Here is a 17,765-nt window from a genome sequence, read left to right on the forward strand (position 1 = left end):
GAGACAGGGACTGTGTCCAATCCAATTTGCTTGTATCCACCCCAGTGCTTAGTACAATGCCTGGCACATAATAAGCACTTAACATATCCTGCTATTAGTGTTATTATTATTACTGGAATCTGTGCACAAAGACCTGTGGGAGAGAAGTCCAGCCCATCCCCTCCCTCAAGAAGGTTACCAACTGTACTCAGGGCAGAGGGGTCGGTCTTCAACTGAGAGGTTTCCAATTAACCACGAAGACAACTAGGACATGAAATGAGTGTCTGTAGCTCCCAGAATTGCTGTCCCCACCCCATGCTACCCTTGAACTATGGTGAGGCATTTTGACCAAGAATTACCCATCCACTTCACCACCAATTGGAGCGGGCCAAAAGAGGGTTTTGGTCTACTTTCAGATGAAACTAGGGCCATGGGCTTTATTCAGTTGTACTTATTGACCACTTACTGTGTGCAGAGCACTTGTACTAAGCACTTGGGAGAGTATAATATGACATAATAATAATTATTATTATAATAATGGCATTTGTTAAGCGCTTACTATGTGCCAAGCACTGTTCTAAGCACTGGGGGGGATACAAGGTAAGCAGGTTGTCCCACATGGGGCTCACAGTCTTAATCCCCATTTTACAGATGAGGTAACTGAGGCACATAGAAGTGAAGTGACTTGCCCAAAGTCACACAGCTGACAAGTGGCAGAGCCGGGATTAGAATCCATGACCTCTGACTCCCAAGTGCAGGCTCTTTCCACTGAGCCATGCTGCTTCTCTGTGTCATAAACAGAAATATTTCCAGTTAGGGGGAAGACAGAAATTAATATAAATATAGTACAGATATGAATAAATTACAGATACGGTGAGAGTTTGGGAAGCAGCCCTCAGCCATCTATTGATAGTTTGATTGGAAATGTTCTGTTTGCCACCAACTCACATTTCTCAGGGTGCTATGTATAGGTCACCAGGCAGAAATGGTTCCAGTCTGGGGAGAGAGGGAGGGAGGAGGAGGGAAGGAAGGGGTGAGGTGGGACCGAGGGCATAGCCTGGGTGCGTGTGTCTGTGCGTCCGCAAGTAGTATTTGTGTAGGTGTGCGGTCTTAGAAATGCTGCTGTTGACTGGGTGGGTACCCTCGGCTGCCAGTTAACTCTTTTCCAGCCATAGCAGGTGGTAATTTAGGGCAGGAAGCAGGGAGGAGCCTGTTCCAGTGCAAACACTGGCAGAGTCAGGGGTAATTATGGGCCCGGGTTACTCACAGTTAATGCACTGGGTGAACTCGTCGAAACCCAGAGACTGGGGCTGGGCCACCCGCCGCCCCGATGCCCGCCTCCTCCGCCTTCCCTCCTCTCCCAGTGCCCAAATCTGGCCGTCTGGCTCAACCGCCCAGGGCAGACCTACCACGGGTGAGGCGGGAGCAGAATGGGGAGCTGGAGCTAGTGGCCGGCAGGACTGGTCAGCACTAAGGGCACTGGGGTGGGGCAGTGCCCGTCACCCCGTCCGGCTTACAGCACTGCCTCCGGCTTGGCCTTCTGAGCCCCTTCCTTCCTCTCCCCCTCTCCATCCCCCCCATCTTACCTCCTTCCCTTCCCCACAGCACCTGTATATATGTATATATGTTTGTACATATTTATTACCCTATTTATTTATTTATTTTACTTGTACATATCTATCCTATTTATTTTATTTTGTTAGTATGTTTGGTTTTTATTCTCTGTCTCCCCCTTTTAGACTGTGAGCCCACTGTTGGGTAGGGACTGTCTCTATATGTTGCCAATTTGTACTTCCCAAGCGCTTAGTACAGTGCTCTGCACATAGTAAGCGCTCAATAAATACGATTGATAATGATGATGATGGAGGAGGAGAGCTGGCTGGACTGGGGGTTGTTCCAAGAGACCCGTGATAGTAATAATAATAATGGTGCTTGTTAAACGCTTACTATGTGTCATGCACTGTTCTAAGTGCTGGGATAGATATGAGCGAATCAGAGTGGGCACAGTCTCTGTCCCACATGGTCCTCACAGTCTTAATCCCCATTTCATAGGTGAGGGAACTGAGGCAGAGAGAAGTGAAGCTACTTGCTCAAGGTCACAGGTGGTGGAGCTGGGATTAGAGCCCAGGTCCTTCTGACTCGAAGGCCTGCGCTCTAGCTACTAGCTAGAAGCAGCGTGGCTCAGTGGAAAGAGCCCGGGCTTTGGAGTCAGAGGTCATGGGTTCAAATCCCGGCTCCGCCACTTGTCAGCTGTGTGACTTTGGGCAAGTCACTTCACTTCTCTGGGCCTCAGTTCCCTCAACTGTAAAATGGGGATGAAGACTGTGAGCCCCCCGTGGGACAACCTGATCACCTTGTAACCTCCCCAGCGCTTAGAACAGTGCTTTGCACATAGTAAGCGCTTAATAAATGCCATCATTATAATTATTATTATTATTATTAGGCCATTGGAGGTTCTTGAGAAGTGGGGTACTGATGTGAGTCCCCAGTGCCACTCCGCCCCCAGACCTCCATCATCAATAGCCCCAAAGACACTCAGGCTGTCCTGGGGTTCAGGGGTGCAGGCCAGTTGTCGCTCAGGCCCAACCAGAGCTTCTGGGGAATCAGCTGAGCTGGTTTGGCCAGCCAGCAACCGGAGGAATTGTCTACTGCTTCTCTTCCTACCTACCCCTGCCCACCCTGCCCCACCTCTGTAAGCCCCCTTGTTTCCATTCGCTTGACCTTTCAAGGCGGGGTGAGATCCCACAAACTTTGCTCCTTGAATGCCAGCCTCCTCACTGTGCCTCCATCTCACCTATCTTGCTGCCAACCGCTCACCCATGTCCTGCTTCGGGACTGGAACCCCCTCCCTCCTCAAATCTAACAGACAATTACTCTCCCCCGGTTCAAAGCATTATTAAGGCGCACGTCCTCCAAGAGGCCTTCCCAGATTAAGCCCTTCTTTTCCTCTTCTCCCACTCCCTTCTGCATCTCCCTGACTTCCTCCTTCTCCCCACCCCCCCAACCCCACAGCACTTCTGAACATATCTGTAATTTATTCATTTTGTATTGATCTCTACCTCCCCACCTCTAGACTGTAAGCTCATTGTGGGCAGGGAATGTGTCTTTTTATTGTTGTACTGTACTCTCCCAAATGCTTAGTACAGTGCTGTGCACACAGTAAGCGCTCAATAAATATGATGGAATGAATGAATCATTGAACCGAGAAACCGCAGCCCTTACCTTTCCTAGAGAGAGGCAGCTAAATGCCTCTTTCTTTATTGTCTCTCTTTACTGCTGTGTTGTACTTTCCACGCACTTAGTACAGCGGGCTCAGTGGAAAGAGCACAGGCTTTGGAGTCAGAGGTCATGGGTTCAAATCCCAGCTCCGCCACTTATCAGCTGTGTGACTTTGGGCAAGTCACTTCTCTATGCCTCAGTTCCCTCATCGGGAAAATGGGGATGAAGACTGCGAGCCCCACGTGGGACAACCTGATCACGTTGTAACCTCCCCAGTGCTTAGAACAGTGATTGGCACATAGTAAGCACTTAATAAATGCCATCATTATTATTACAGTGCTCTGCACACAGTAATAACTCAATAAATATGATTGAATGAATGAATGAAATGCAGAAAGGAGGAGAGAGAGAGAGAGAGAGAGAGAGAGAGATGGAGGGGTTGTTTCTGTGGGTGGGCCACAGGGTCCAGAACTTTAGGCCAAAATCTTGGTAGCAGCAGAGGCTGAGGTGGGCTTTGGTGCTACTGGTCAGTTCTTTGGCAGAACTGGATGGTTCACTTCTTGGGCCAGTCAGCATGGCATGGCCTATTGGGAACCACTCCCTCAAGGGCCTCTAGACTGTAAGCTCGCTGTGAGCAGGGAACGTGTCTGTTTATTGTTATATTGTAATCTCCCAAGCGCTTACTACAGTGCTGTGCAGACAGCACTGCAGCCCCACCTCTCATGCCCGGCCAGGGTGGTCAGCCAGCTGGCGGGCAGGAGCGGGCAGCGATGAAGCCCCTGTGACATGGGCTGAGAAACGCAGATGCAGGGAGGGGTCTGGGGCCGAGTCCAAGGACCGGCTGTTGGGGTGAGCTGGGGGCAGTGGAACCCAAGTGTCCAGGCACTTCCCTCCCAGCCCTCCCCGGCCTTCCTCTGCCCTCCTGAGTCTTCCCCTGGCTTTCACTATCTTGTCCTGCTCTCCCCTACCTTCTGCTCTCTCCCACCTTTCCCTGCTCTCTCTGATCTCCCAAGCTCTCCTGCACTCTTCACTGTCCTCCCCCGCTCTCCCCTGCCCTCCTCTGCCCTCTCCTGCTCTCCCTTGCCCACTCCTCCCTTCCTCTGCCCTCTTCTTTCCTCCCCTGGCCTCTCACCAGGCCAGGGAGGGAAGGTGCAAGTATCACACACCCTTGGCCACCCTGCCACCATTACCATCCCCACCAAAGGGCAAGGGGGTGCTTCCTAAGGCAGCTTCCGTGCACTGAAATTACCTGTAGAGGCTCTCCGGGGGAGCAGGTGAAGCCGGGAGGCAGGAAAGTGGGCAGTGTTTGGGGGTGGGGGACAGGGCCATCCATCCAGCACTCCCGGAGCCCCTGACAAGAGAAGCTCTGGGAGGCCCGCAGGGAAGCACTTCCCACGGCAGGTAGGGCCCAGGGGTGCCTTCACAGGGAGTGTCCCTAGGGAAAGCCACCAATCCAGACCCGAGGCAATGGCTTTCCCAGGGTCAGAGGGCTGTGGGAGAGACTAGGGGGGGGACCAGGGAAGTTGTAAATCAGGGCCTATCAGTGTGTCCCAGCTGCCACTCTCAGAGCCAGGGTAGGGGCGGGCCCAGGGTCGGAGCACCCTGTGCCAGGAGTGCCCGTGGGAGGTTGGGGTGGGGTGGGGGGAGGGAGGGAAGCGGGAAAATCCCAAGCTCCTTCTGCCCCGCGGAGGGACTTTTTCGGGGGGATTTTCCACCCATCCCCAAGGCTGAACAACAGCACCATGAGAAGAAGCAGCGCGACTTTGTGCACTGTGAGCCCTGACCTGGGAAGCAGAAGGACCTGGGTTCTAATCCTGGCTCTGCCGCATGTCTGCTGTGTGATGGTGGGCAAGTCACTTTACTTCTCTGGGCCTCAGTTACCTCATCTGTAAAATGGGGATTAAAAGCGTGAGCCCTATGTGGGATAGGGACTGTGTCCAACTTAACTTGTATCTACCCCAGCAGTTAGAACAGTGCTTGACACATAGAACACGCTTAACAAGTACCATTATTATTTATTATTATGAGCACGGATGTGTACCCGTGTCCTGGGGAGAACCTATCAGCACTGTGGGCAGGGCTCCCCAGGGGCACTTTGGGGGCATGCAGGGCCAGCCCAGGCGAGAGGACCCAGGGTGCCGAAGGCTCTCTGGCCCGCTCAGCCTGCTGAGTTTTTCCAGGTTCTCCTGGCACAGTGAGGGCATCTGTCTGTCTCCCTGCCTCCCACCCCGCTTCCCACCCTGCCCACCATCTTCAACCACTCGCTGTCTCATTGCTGCTTCTCCTTGGCCTTCAACCTTGCTCCAATCTCCCCCATCCTAGAAAGCTTTGTCTGGACCTCATAACTCCTCCAGCCATCTCTCTGGCTCCCTGCCTGGATCTCGGGCCAAACGCCTCCAGAAGATCCCAGAAACCTGCTGCCTCCACTTCCTCTCCTCCAACTCGCTTCTTGGCCTTCTACAGTCTGGCTTCTGCCCCTTCATTCCACTGAGAATGCCGTCTCCAAGGTCACCGGTGACCTTCTTGCCAAATCTAAAGGCCTCGTCTCCATCCAATTCCTCCTTGACCTCCTGGCTGCCTCTGACACTAAGGATCACTCTCTTCTCCCGGAAATACTATCTAACCTTGGTTTTACTGGCCCAGTTCTCTCCTGGTTCTGCTCCTACTTGTCTGGTTGCTCCTTCTCTGTCCCTTTCACTGGTTCTCCATCTGATTCACCACTGATTCTAATAGCGGCTCTGCCCCATGCCTGCTGCAAGACTTTGGGGAAGTCACTTAATTTTCCTGTGTCTTAGTTGCCTCAGTTACTTCATCGGTAAAATGGGGATTAAGACTGTGAGACCCACGTGGGATAAGCTGATTATCTTGTATCTACCCCAGTGCTTAGAACAGTGTTCTGCATAGTAAGTGCTTAACAAATACCATAATTATTATTATTTGTAACAGTGGGGAATAAAATACCTGTATTATACTCTCTCAAGTGTTTAGTAGCTATACTGTGCAGAATATACGACTGGCTGATTAATAATGATGGCATTTATTAAGCGCTTACTATGTGCAAAGCACTGTTCTAAGCACTGGGGAGGTTACAAGGTGATCAGGTTGTCCCACATGGGGCTCACAGTCTCAATCCCCATTTTACAGATGAGGTAACTGAGGCACAGAGAAGTTAAGTGACTTGCTCAAAGTCACACAGCGGACAATTGGCGGAGCCGGGGTTTGAACTCATGACCTCTGTCTCCAAAGCCCGTGCTCTTCTCCACTGAGCCACGCTGCTTCTCTAATTGATTGATTGATTGATTGATTGAATGGAGCAGTCTGCAAGGGAGCAGGGTCACCTCTCTCAGAAGCAGCATATTCTCTTTCCCAAGGCTCTGACTGACAGCACTACCCTCCATTCCCCAGCCTACAAAGCTACTTTGTAGTACAAAGCTGCTAAGAGAAGCAGGGTGGCTCAGTTGAAAGAGCACGGGCTTTGGAGTCAGAGGTCATGGGTTCAAATCCAGACTCTGCCAATTGTCAGCTGTGTGATTTTGGGCAAGTCACTTCACTTCTCTGTGCCTCAGTTACCTCATCTGTAAAATGAGGATTAAGACTGTGAGGCCCCTTTGGGACAACTTGATCACCTTGTAACCTCCCCAGCACTTAGAACAGTGCTTTGCACATAGTAAGCGCTTAATAAATGCCATCATTATTGTTATTATTACTTCTGTGGGGGACTATCTTCCAGCCCTCAACCTGAGAAGCAGCATGGCTCAGTGGAAAGAGCACGGGCTTTGGAGTCAGAGGTCATGGGTTCAGATCCCAGCTCCCGCAACTGTCAGCTGTGTGACTTTGGGCAAGTCACTTCACTTCTCTGTGCCTCAGTTACCTCATCTGTAAAATGGGGATTAAGACTGTGAGCCCCCCATGGGACAACCTGATCACCTTGTGGCCTCCCCAGCGCTTAGAACAGTGCTTTGCACATAGTAAGCGCTTAATAAATGCCATTTTAAAAAAAAAACTTAAGTTATTTCTCCCCTTCTCCCCCGCTAGACTGTAAGCTCATTATGGGCAGGGAATGTGTCTACCAACTCTGTTGTATCGTACTCTCCCAAGTGCTTCATACAGTGCTTTGCACACAGTAAGGGCTCAATAAATACCGTTAGTGATGATGACTAGCTTCCAGCCAGTCCTGAGAGCACTGGGAGGCACTGGGGAGCAGGGGTTGGGCCGGGCCACTCCCAGAGCCAATTCAGGCCCTCTTCTCCCTTCTGGAGGGGTGGCCCATAGGGTCCAGAATTGGCTCTGAGGGCAGTCAGGGGGCATAGGGGACAGCCTGGGTAATGGCCATCAGCTAACCGGGCTTCTTTTGTTCCCAGGTCGCTGATCCCACTGCAGGACCCGGACTCAGGACTCCTGGTTCTAGCTGGAAAGGTGAGTGGGGAGGGTGGTTGGAGGGCTGGAGTGGGGGCAGGCTGCTCCCACCCCAGGCGGTGTGTGAAACTCATCGACATTGCCGGTCTCCAAGCACCCCTTCCCTTCCGGACTCCATCCTGAGCCTGCCTGGGTCAGCCAGAGCCATCTAGAGCAGGAGGCGAGGGGGCCTACTGGAGTCTCCCTTCCTGCTGGATCTCAGCTCTCCCTCTCTAGACTGTAAGCTTGTTGTGGGCAGGGAATGTGTCTGTCATATTGTTATATCGTACTCTCCCAATCAGTACGGTGCTCTGCACATAGTAAGTGCTCAATAAATACGATTGACTGACCACGGCTGTCTCCCGGCCGCTCCAGCCATGGGGAAGGGGCGTTTCCGGCCCTATGCCCCTTCAGCCTAGGGAGGATGCCTTGAGCTCAGAGTCGGGGCTGAGCGGTGGGTCTCTTACAGGGAGAGAATCTCCTGTACTGCTACGAAGTGTTTCTGACGCAGCCCAGCCTCAGCCTGGGTAAGTTCCTCTTTGGGTTCAAGTCTCTCTGCCCCCTGACCTTCCCTGCTGGCCCTGGGTCCCTCGCCCTTGTCCTCCCCAACTCCTTCTCGCCGCCACTGGGCCCCACCTGGTGCTCCTGCCTCTTTGCCAGTGAATCAGTGTGTCCTGGAGACCAGAACCCGGGGGGCGGCCCTGGTGCCCCGCAGGGCCCTGGACGTCCTGGCCTGTGAGGTGCTGCGTCTCCTCCAGCTCAGCGAGAGTGCCATCGTACCCATCAGCTACTGCGTGCCCCGCAAGGTGGGTCTGGCGGGCCAGGGCAGGGGGGACGGAGAGTCCCGGTCCCAGCGGCAGGGAGAGGGTGAAGGGAGGGAGATTTTGGGGGGGTTGAGGAACGGTACAGGAGGCAGAGAGCCCTGTCTACCTCTCTGTCCCGCCAGACGGTGGAGTTCCACGAGGATCTTTTCCCCGATGCCGCAGGCTGTGTGCCAGCCACCATCGGGCAGAGCTGGTGGGCTGGAGACAACAAGCAGGTGAGCGGCAGAGGCAGGACTACTGAGCACAGGAAACCGGCCCGTCCTTTGTCCCCACTGCGCGGCTCCTCTGTCTCCCTGGGACCTAGAGATGGATAGAGCTTGGGCCTAGGAGTCCGAAGGTCACAGGTTCTAATCCTGGGTCCACCACTTGTCTGCTGTTTGCCCCTGGGCAAGTCACTTCACTTCTCTGTGCCTCATCTGTAAAATGGGGATTGAGACTGTGAGCCCCATGTGGGACAGAGACTGTCCAACCCGATCTGCTTGTGTCCACCCCAGCTTTTAGTACAGTGCCTGGCACATAGTAAGTGCTTAGCAAATACCACAGTTATCATTACGATTATTATTATCACTGTGCTTGGGGAGGGAGAGCCAGCTTTGCCCCTGCCCCTCCTCTGCCCCCTCGTCCACCTTGGCCCTGTCCCTCCACCCCTGATTCCCTTTGCCCCTCTAGCTCTCCATCCCTCCATTGCTCTGTCCCCCTCAACCGCCCTCACCCCCAGCCTCCATTAGCCCTCATCTCTGCCCACCCAGGCCCCCGGGTGGATTCTGCTTGGGGTCTGTCTGGGTGGCAGCAGCAATTCTCCCCATGACCCCAAGCCTCGGGGGGCTCCTCACAGGTACAGAGGGTGAGCCTGAACCCCTCCCGACGTGCCCACGCCAGCTTCACATCCTCCATAGGCCAGGGGGCTCCCACCCCCGAGGCCCGGCCTCAAGATGTGCCCGCCGGAGATCCAGAAGCCAGCGTAAGTCATTCTCGCGAAGAGTCCTGGTCCCCGTAGCGGGGAGCGGTGAGGGGAAGGAGAGTCTTGGATCCCAGCAGGGAGAGAGCGGGAGGGGAAAGCCCTGTTCCCAACAACAGGGAGAAGGTGAGGAGAGGAAGACTCCTGGTGCCAAGAGGGAGAGAGAGAGTCCTGGATCCCAGCATGGAGAGAGCGGAAAGGGAGAGTCATGGGTCTCAGTAGCAGAGAGAGGTTGAGGGGAGGGAGAGCCCTGGTCCCAGCAGTGAGAGGGCAGGGGGTGGGACAGTCCTGGTTCCCAGATGTCAAGGAGAGGGCAGGGGGAGAGAGAATCCGTCCTGGGCGGGAGCAAGGTGCCCTGGGGCCAGGGGGTCGGGGAGAGGGCGATTCCCCTCTCTGCCTGTTTGGGCCCAGCGCCAGGCTCACAGGGCATCTCCCAGCTGTCCATAGAGAGACAAGCCCAATGCGAGGTTACTTTTATGTGGGTCCAAAGGCATTGTAGACGGATCTGGAGCCGGGCAGACTTTATGGAGCAATCCCGGACGGACACCTGTTGTCATGTCTCCAGGTGGCGGAAAATGTGGGGAGGGCCCAAGTTAAGTCTCAGGGATTTTTCCCACAGATTTTCCCAGGAAACCTGTCCCTTAGGGACAATCTCCAGGAATGAACTCTGCATCTAGGCAAACAAGTGGGGAGCCACGGGCCTCTCCCTGTGAACTCGTCTCCCGCTCTGACCCCCAGCTCCCCACATCGATCCACCAGTGGTATTTATGGAGCATTTACTGTGAGCACTGTACTAAGCATTTAAGAGAGTAAAATGCAACAGTTGGAAGACGCGTTCCCTGCCCACAATGGGTTTACTGTCCAGAGGGGAAGACAGAAAAGAATATAAATAAATAACATGTTGGTACCTGAAGCCCAAGCCCCCGCAACCCCTTGCCCCACTAGTGCTGTACCCCTGCTTTCTTACCAACCTGGCACTAGCAGCTTGGCTTAGTGGAAAAGAGCACGAGCCTGGGAATCAGAGGACCTGAGTTTTAATTCCGGCTCCATCACTTGTATGCTGTGAGATCGGGCCAGTCGTTGTGGCTCAGTTACCTCATAGATTGAGAAGCAGCGTGGCTCAGTGGAAAGAGCCCGGGCTTTGGAGTCAGAGGGCATGGGTTCAAATCACAGGTTGGCCAGTTGCCAGTTGAGTGACTTTGGGCAAGTCACTATTCTATTCTATTCATTTGATTTTGTTAGTATGTTTGGTTTTGTTCTCTGTCTCCCCCTTCTAGACTGTGAGCCCACTGTTGGGTAGGGACTGTCTCTATATGTTGCCAGCTTGTACTTTCCAAGCGCTTAGTACAGTGCTCTGCACACAGTAAGCGCTCAATAAATACGATTGATTGATTGATTGACCCAGCTCCACCTAGAAGTGACCTTGAGCAAGTCCCTGTGCCTCAGTTACCTCATCTGCGACATAGGAATTAAGACTGTGAGCCCCATGTGGGACCGGGTCTGTGTCCAGCCTGATTTGCTTGTATCCAGAGCTTGGTAAAGTGCCTGGCACCTAGTAGGTGCTTAACAAATGCCACAATTAGATTAAGGCAGGTGGCCACAAGGCCTCCTGTCGTTCCCCCGGTCATTGACCTGGGAGCCTCTTCCTCTCCTCCCCAGGGCAGCAGCCTCTCCTCCCCACCCAGCTCGCTCACCTCACCGTCTACACCCTCCAGCCCGGGCCCCTCGATCTCCAGCACCAGTGGCCTCGGCACCAGTTCCAGCCAAAGGTCACTGCAGAGTCTGCTGGGTAAGTGAGCCCCTCCGGGAAGTGTCCGGCAGAACGTCCCTGACCCCAGCTCTGCCCCGGAAGGCCCGGAGACAAGTCCAGAGCCCCGGGGACGCTCACGATCGAACCGCTGAGAGGGGTAAGGAGGAAATAGCCCCCAGCCAGCACTGGGCCGGTGCTGCCCTCTTTTCTGGGCATCAGTCCCCAGGCCTCCGCTCCTGGAGAAGAGGTGATGGGGGACTTGGTCACGTGGGATGGGTAGCGACGGGAGTCAGAGGAAAGGTCAGCCTCCCAAGAAAGTCCGGACAGATGGGGCGGGAGATGGGTCGGCCAGGGCACGGCCGGGTGGGCAGGGAAGCCTGGCACCTCGGCACCGGGCCTGCACAATGCTCCGTGCCTCCACCCCCAGGCCCTACCTCCAAGTTCCGCCACGCCCAGGGCACCGTGCTACACCGCGACAGCCACATCACCAACCTCAAGGGGCTCAACCTCACCACACCAGGGGAGAGCGATGGCTTCTGTGCCAACCGCCAGCGGGTAGCCCTGCCTCTGCTGAGCACAGGAGGGCAGATCGCAGTCCTAGAGGTGGGCCGGGGACAGGCTGGTGAGAGGGCAAGTGGGTGGCGCCTTCAGATCCCGGGGGAAGAGGGTTGGGTGGGGGGAGCAGGGTGGTCCCAGATTCTTGCCTTTGAGGAGTTCACCTCTAACCCCTTTCTTCCAGAGGTGGTCAGGTCCAGGTTCCCAGCTGGTATCAATTGTGTGGCTGTTGAGATGGCCACGGCGAGCTAGGCCGTGGTCCCCAGGGTGGGGTGGGGGGAGCGGGTGAGGCAGGGCTGGGGAAGCAGCCACACTTGCTAGGAGGAGAGGTGGAGTCTCTCCCACTCACCCGCCTCAACCTGGAGCTCCCAGAGCCCTGGGCACAAACGCACCCGGGAAGCAGTCAGGATGCCCACTATCTGGGACAGTCAGGCGTAAAGTACCTGGCCTCGGTTTCAGCTGCAGAAGCCGGGACGACTCCCCGACACGGCGCTACCCACCCTGCAGAATGGGGTGCCGGTCACCGACCTCGTCTGGGACCCCTTCGACCTGCACCGCCTGGCTGTTGGTAATAATAATAATAATAATAATAATGGCATTTATTAAGCGCTTACTATGTGCAAAGCACTGTTCTAAGCTCTGGGGAGGTTACAAGGTGACCAGGTTGTCCCACGGGGCGCTCACAGCCTTAATCCCCATTTTACAGATGAGGTAACTGAGGCCCAGAGAAGTTAAGTGACTTGCCCAAAGTCACACAGCTCACAGTTGGCGGAGCCGGGATTTGAACCCATGACCTCTGACTCCAAAGCCCGTGCTCTTTCCATTGAGCCACGCTGCTTTCTCTTTGGTAAGGGAGAAGCGGCGTGGCCTTGTGGATAGAGCACGGGCCTCAGAGTCAGAAGGACCTGAGTTCTAATCCCTGGTCCTCCACTTAACTCAGTGTGACCTCGAACAAGTCACTTCGCTTCTCTGAGCCCCAGTTACCTCATCTGTAAAATGGGGATTAAGATTGTAAGGCCCCATGGGGGACAGGGACTGTGTCCAATCTGATCAGCTTGTATCTATCCCAGCGCTTAATACAGTGCTTGACACATAGTAAGCACTTATTAAATATCATTTTTAAAAAAGGAGGAGATGGGCTCTGCCTGCCCTCTGAGCAGAGTCGGCTTTCTCCTGGCCCTCTCCCGGATCCACCCATCGATTTCTTCTTTGGCCCAGCCCAGTTCCCCGGGTAGCCATATATTTAGGCCATGGTACTTTGAACGCTTACTCGGTGCCGGGTGCTGTGCTAACCACCTTGGAGAGTGCCGTACAAATACGTCTGACCGGTCAATCCGTGGTATTTATTGAGCGCTTTCTGTGTGCAGAGCACTGTACTGAGTGCTTGGCAAACTGTGAGCCCCATGTTGAACAGAGACTATGTGTGACCTGTTTATCCTGTGTCTATCCTAGCACTAGAAGAGGGCTTTGTGGGAAACAGCCGAGCGTAGTGGGAAGAGCACAGATGACCTGGGTTCTAATCCCAGCTCCGCCGCTTGTCTGTTGTGTGACAGGCAAGTCACTTAACTTGTCTGTGCCTCAGTTTCCTTAACTGCAAAAGATGGAGATTCAGTACCCGTCCTCCCTTCTTCTTAGACTGTGAGCCCCATGCAGCACAAGGCCTGTATCGACCACAGTGCTTTGAACAGTGCTTGATGCAAAATATGTGCTTAATAGATACCATAATTAATTATTACTAGTAGTAGAAGAAGTATTAATAGTATTTGTACTAAGCGCCGGGAAAGAATATGCAGGCCCAGACCCTGTCCCTCAAGGGGCTCATGGGCTACAAGTACAGTCGAGTTTGTTGGTAGAAATGATCCCTGCCCTCAACATGCATAGAGTCTAGCAAGGAGGAGTTTGCAGTCTAATACATAGTCCCTAGTTACTGCTTAGTGCCCCCTTCTTGCTCCCAGGCAACTCCTGGGCTACAGGGTGGGGGACAGAGGCTGGTGATGAGGAAGAAGTGGGAGCGTGGGATTTCAGGGTGCACCTGTCAGACTCAGGCTGACACCCTCACCTTTCCACAGCCGGGGAAGATGCCAAGATCCGGCTGTGGCGCGTGCCCCCCGGGGGTCTTCAGGAGGTGCTCACCAAGCCTGAGGCGTTGCTTCTGGGTGAGCCAGGCCTTTGGGGGCGGGGTGGGCAGAGCAAGCGTGGAGGTCCGGGCTGTGGGCTGGTCTGGGGGCAAGGACCAGGTAGGGGCAGGAGGGCCCAGGGACCCCTCCACCTGCTCCTTTCCTGTTCCCGCCTGGCCCAGGGCACACGGAGAAGATCTACTCCCTGCGTTTCCATCCTCTGGCGGCCGACGTGCTGGCCTCCTCCTCCTACGACCTGAGCGTGCGGCTGTGGGACCTGCGGGCCGGGGCCGAGAAGCTGAGGCTGCAAGGCCACCGCGACCAGGTGGGGAAGGGAACGGGTCCCGGGGGACCCGGGGGGCCCGGTAACGGCCCGCGGGGGAGGTGGCCAAACCCGGGGCCAACTGGGATCCAGGCTCTGGGCCCACGTGCGGCCTCCTCAGATCTTCAGCCTGGCCTGGAGTCCGGACGGGCGGCAGCTGGCCACGGCGTGCAAGGATGGGAAGGTTCGGATCTACGATCCCCGGAATGGCCCCGAGCCGCTGCAGGTGAGGACGAAGAAGGCAGAGGGGGCTGTGGCGGGGAAGGGGGGTAAAGGACCACTCTGCTCCCCCAGGCCCTGCCTTAGGGCCAGGCCAGGCTTCCCCTTTGGATGGAGCCTCCTAGACCGTCCTCTCTGACAGGAGGGCCCTGGCCCAGAGGGTGGCCGTGGTGCTCGTGTGGTCTGGGTGTGCAGTGGCCGCTGCCTGCTGGTGTCCGGCTTTGACAGGTAAGGTCTTACCCCGGCTTCCCGTCGACCCTTCCTTCCCGACACTCATCACCCAAGCCTCCTCCCCCAGCCCGTTTTGTCAGAACCTCACCCACTCTGAGCGCCCCCGCAACCCCACCCCCTCCCCCGTCTCAGCCCTCTGCCCCTCGCCCCGTTGCAGTCGGAGTGGCCGCCAGCTGCTCCTGTATGGGACGGAGTCTCTGGCCGGGGGCCCCTTGGCCGTCCTGGGCCTCGATGTGGCGCCTTCAACTCTGCTGCCCAGCTACGACCCGGACACGGGTCTCGTCCTTCTCACCGGCAAGGTCAGCCGGGGGCCGGGGCTGGGGCACTGGGGAGCCAGGGGAGAGGACTGGGAGCAGGAGAAGCCGGGCCTCTAACGGTGCTGAAGGCAGCAGGGGGTGGGGTGGGGGGGCCAGAGGGGATTTGGATGACACTAGGATGCGGACTTAGGTTGGGGCTGGGCTGGGCTGGACTAGGCTGGGGACCGCCGACCCGGGAGCCGGCCCACCTTGACTATCCCGTCCACGCAGGGCGACACACGGGTCTTTGTGTACGAGCTGCTTCCCGAGGCCCCCTTCTTCCTGGAGTGCAACAGCTTCACCTCTCCTGACCCCCACAAGGCAAGTGCCCCTTGCCCACCCCAGCCCTGGGCCCCTCACCCTGCTCGATGCCCCTTGCCTGCCTCCTACCCCATGCCCCTCACTCACTGTGGCATCACCGTGTCCCCTGCAATGCCCTTCACCTGGCCTATCCCTATGCCCCTCGTCCATCCTGCTGCCCCTTGTCTGCCTCTGACCCCGTGCCCCTCGCTCACCTTAGCCTCGTGCCCCTCATCCACCCCGGCCCCGTGCTTCTTGTCTACCCTAGCCCTGTGCCCCTCACCCACCCTGGCACCCCTTACCTGCCTCCAACTCGGGGCCCCTCAATCAATCAATCAATCAATCAGTCGTATTTATTGAGCGCTTACGGTGTGCAGAGCACAGTACCAAGTGCTTGGGAAGTCCAAGTTGGCAACATATAGAGACAGTCCCTACCCAACAGTGGGCTCACAGTCTAAAAGGGGGAGACAGAGAACAAAACCAAACATACTAACAAAATAAAATAAATAGAATAGATATGTACAAGTAAAATAAATAAATAGAGTAATAAATATGTACAAACATATGTACATATATACAGGTGCTGTGGGGAAGGGAAGGAGGTAAGATGGGGGAATGGAGAGGGGGACGAAGGGGAGAGGAAGGAGGGGGCACAGTCTGGGAAGGCCTCCTGGAGGAGGTGAGCTCTCAGTAGGGCCTTGAAGGGAGGAAGAGAGCTAGCTTGGCGGATGTTGGGAGGGAGGGCATTCCAGGCCAGGGGGATGATGTGGGCTGGGGGTCGACGGCGGGACAGGCGAGAACGAGGCACGGTGAGGAGTTTAGCGGCAGAGGAGCGGAGGGTCCGGGGTGGGCTGTAGAAGGAGAGAAGGGAGGTAAGGTAGGAGGGGGCGAGGGGATGGAGAGCCTTGAAGCCTAGGGTGAGGAGTTTCTGCCTGATGCACAGATTGATTGGTAGCCACTGGAGATTTTTGAGGAAGGGAGTAACATGCCTTCGCTCCCCCTAGCTCCTTGAGCCTGTCTGCCCTAGCCCCATGCCCCTCATCTACCCTGGTCCTGTGCTCCTTGTTCTCTGCCCTGGCCATATGCCCCTCATCCACCCCAGCCCCATCCCCTCGTCTGCCCTATCCCCGTGACCCTCACCTTCACTGTCCACCGTGCCCCTCATCCTCCTCTCTGTCCCCGTGCCCTTCATTCTCCCCCTGACCCCACACCCCTCATCTACCCTGGCGCCGTGGTCCTCGCCGACGGCGGCTCCAAGCCCTGCTGTGCCAGCCTGGCCCTTAAGGTGCCCTGTGAGCGGTTGGCATGCCCAGACTGGGGGGCCTTCCCAGAATGTCTGCGCCGTCAGGGCCGGCACGGCGGGCTGTGCAGTGGCCAGCTGGCAGGGCCCTCCGGCCTTGCGGCCTTCTGGGCCTGGGCCCGCGGTGCACAATCACGGGGTGACTCTGACCCCTGTTGGCCGTGGGTGAAGGCAGTGGAACCGGTAGGGGAACGCAGAGGCAGGGGAATGAATGCCCACCTCAATGAATGCCCACCAAGGAGGTGGAGGCCCAAGAAACACCTGGTGACCGAGTTGGGGGAGTGCTCCTACCCCGCCCGGGGACCACTGAGCAGCCTGGATTACCCTACCCGGTGCCCACAGTGGTGAAACGGCATGGTGTAGTGGATAGCGCCTGGGCCTGGCAGTTAGAAAGTCATGGGTTCTAATCCCGGCTCCCCCACTTGTCTGCTGTGTGACCTTGGGCAAGTCACTTCACTTCTCTGGGCCTCAGTTAGCTCATTGGTTAAATGGGGATTGAGTCTGTGAGCCCCTTGTGAAACTAGACTGTGAGCCCGTTGTTGATTGGGAACGTCTCTCTATGTTTCCGACTTGGACTTCGTACAGCGCTCTGCACACAGTAAGCGCTCAATAAATACAATTGAATGAATGAATGAATGAATGAATGAACAGGGACTGCATCCAATCCGATTTGCTTGTATCCACCCCAGCGCTTAGTATAGTGCTCGGCACATAATAAACGCTTAACAGAGAACACAATTATTATTACTGTTGCCTGTGGGTATGACTGTGGAAGTGCCCGGGTGGTGTCTGGGCTGGCGCCCATGGTAGGATCTGAGGGAGTGTCCGTGGTGGTGCCTCTAGAAGAGCCTACAGTGACTCGTGGGGGGATGCCCATGGCAGCATCCATGGCAGTGCCCACAGTGGTGCCTGTGGGGGTATCTGTGGTGGTGCCTGTGACTCTAACCTTGTCTCCTCTTGCTCACATGCAGGGCCTTGTCTTCCTGCCCAAGACAGAGTGTGAGGTGCGAGAGGTGGAGTTTGCCCGGGGCCTGCGTCTGCGTCAAACCTCCATAGAGCCCGTCGCCTTTCGTCTCCCCAGGGTCAGGGTGAGTTAGATGTCCAACTGACAGAGACCCTTCCTTTCCCCCCTCCTCCCACGCCGCCCCATCCCCCACAGATAGCTGATGAGCCAAGCTTCTTCTGCTCTGAGAAAGCCTGGGGGTCCCAGGGGAGCCGGGGTCCTCTCTTCCTCCCCAATCTGGCCTGAGCCCTGAGCTCCTGTCTCCACCAGCCCCCAGGCCTAAGGGGAAGGGGCTTG

The 17,765-nt window shown here is 56.0% G+C and overlaps 1 protein-coding gene across 2 annotated transcripts in view; it reads left to right on the forward strand.

The window, feature by feature from the left end:
* The window catches only part of LOC119941990 (mitochondrial import inner membrane translocase subunit TIM16), a 161,341-nt gene that overhangs the window by 124,216 nt on the left and 19,360 nt on the right, over positions 1 to 17,765 (forward strand). For both annotated transcript variants that reach the window (XM_038762618.1, XM_038762616.1), the window contains exons 10-24: positions 7,560 to 7,614; positions 8,063 to 8,120; positions 8,254 to 8,399; positions 8,540 to 8,632; positions 9,253 to 9,378; positions 11,035 to 11,164; positions 11,553 to 11,728; positions 12,140 to 12,248; positions 13,750 to 13,836; positions 13,980 to 14,122; positions 14,241 to 14,345; positions 14,481 to 14,566; positions 14,727 to 14,868; positions 15,097 to 15,186; positions 17,437 to 17,553. In XM_038762618.1, coding sequence (XP_038618546.1) covers positions 7,560 to 7,614; positions 8,063 to 8,120; positions 8,254 to 8,399; positions 8,540 to 8,632; positions 9,253 to 9,378; positions 11,035 to 11,164; positions 11,553 to 11,728; positions 12,140 to 12,248; positions 13,750 to 13,836; positions 13,980 to 14,122; positions 14,241 to 14,345; positions 14,481 to 14,566; positions 14,727 to 14,868; positions 15,097 to 15,186; positions 17,437 to 17,553 — 1,663 coding nt within the window. The remainder of the gene's footprint in view (positions 1 to 7,559; positions 7,615 to 8,062; positions 8,121 to 8,253; positions 8,400 to 8,539; positions 8,633 to 9,252; positions 9,379 to 11,034; positions 11,165 to 11,552; positions 11,729 to 12,139; positions 12,249 to 13,749; positions 13,837 to 13,979; positions 14,123 to 14,240; positions 14,346 to 14,480; positions 14,567 to 14,726; positions 14,869 to 15,096; positions 15,187 to 17,436; positions 17,554 to 17,765) is intronic.

Source organism: Tachyglossus aculeatus, chromosome 21 (assembly GCF_015852505.1).
Source record: "Tachyglossus aculeatus isolate mTacAcu1 chromosome 21, mTacAcu1.pri, whole genome shotgun sequence".
Taxonomy (NCBI): domain Eukaryota; kingdom Metazoa; phylum Chordata; class Mammalia; order Monotremata; family Tachyglossidae; genus Tachyglossus; species Tachyglossus aculeatus.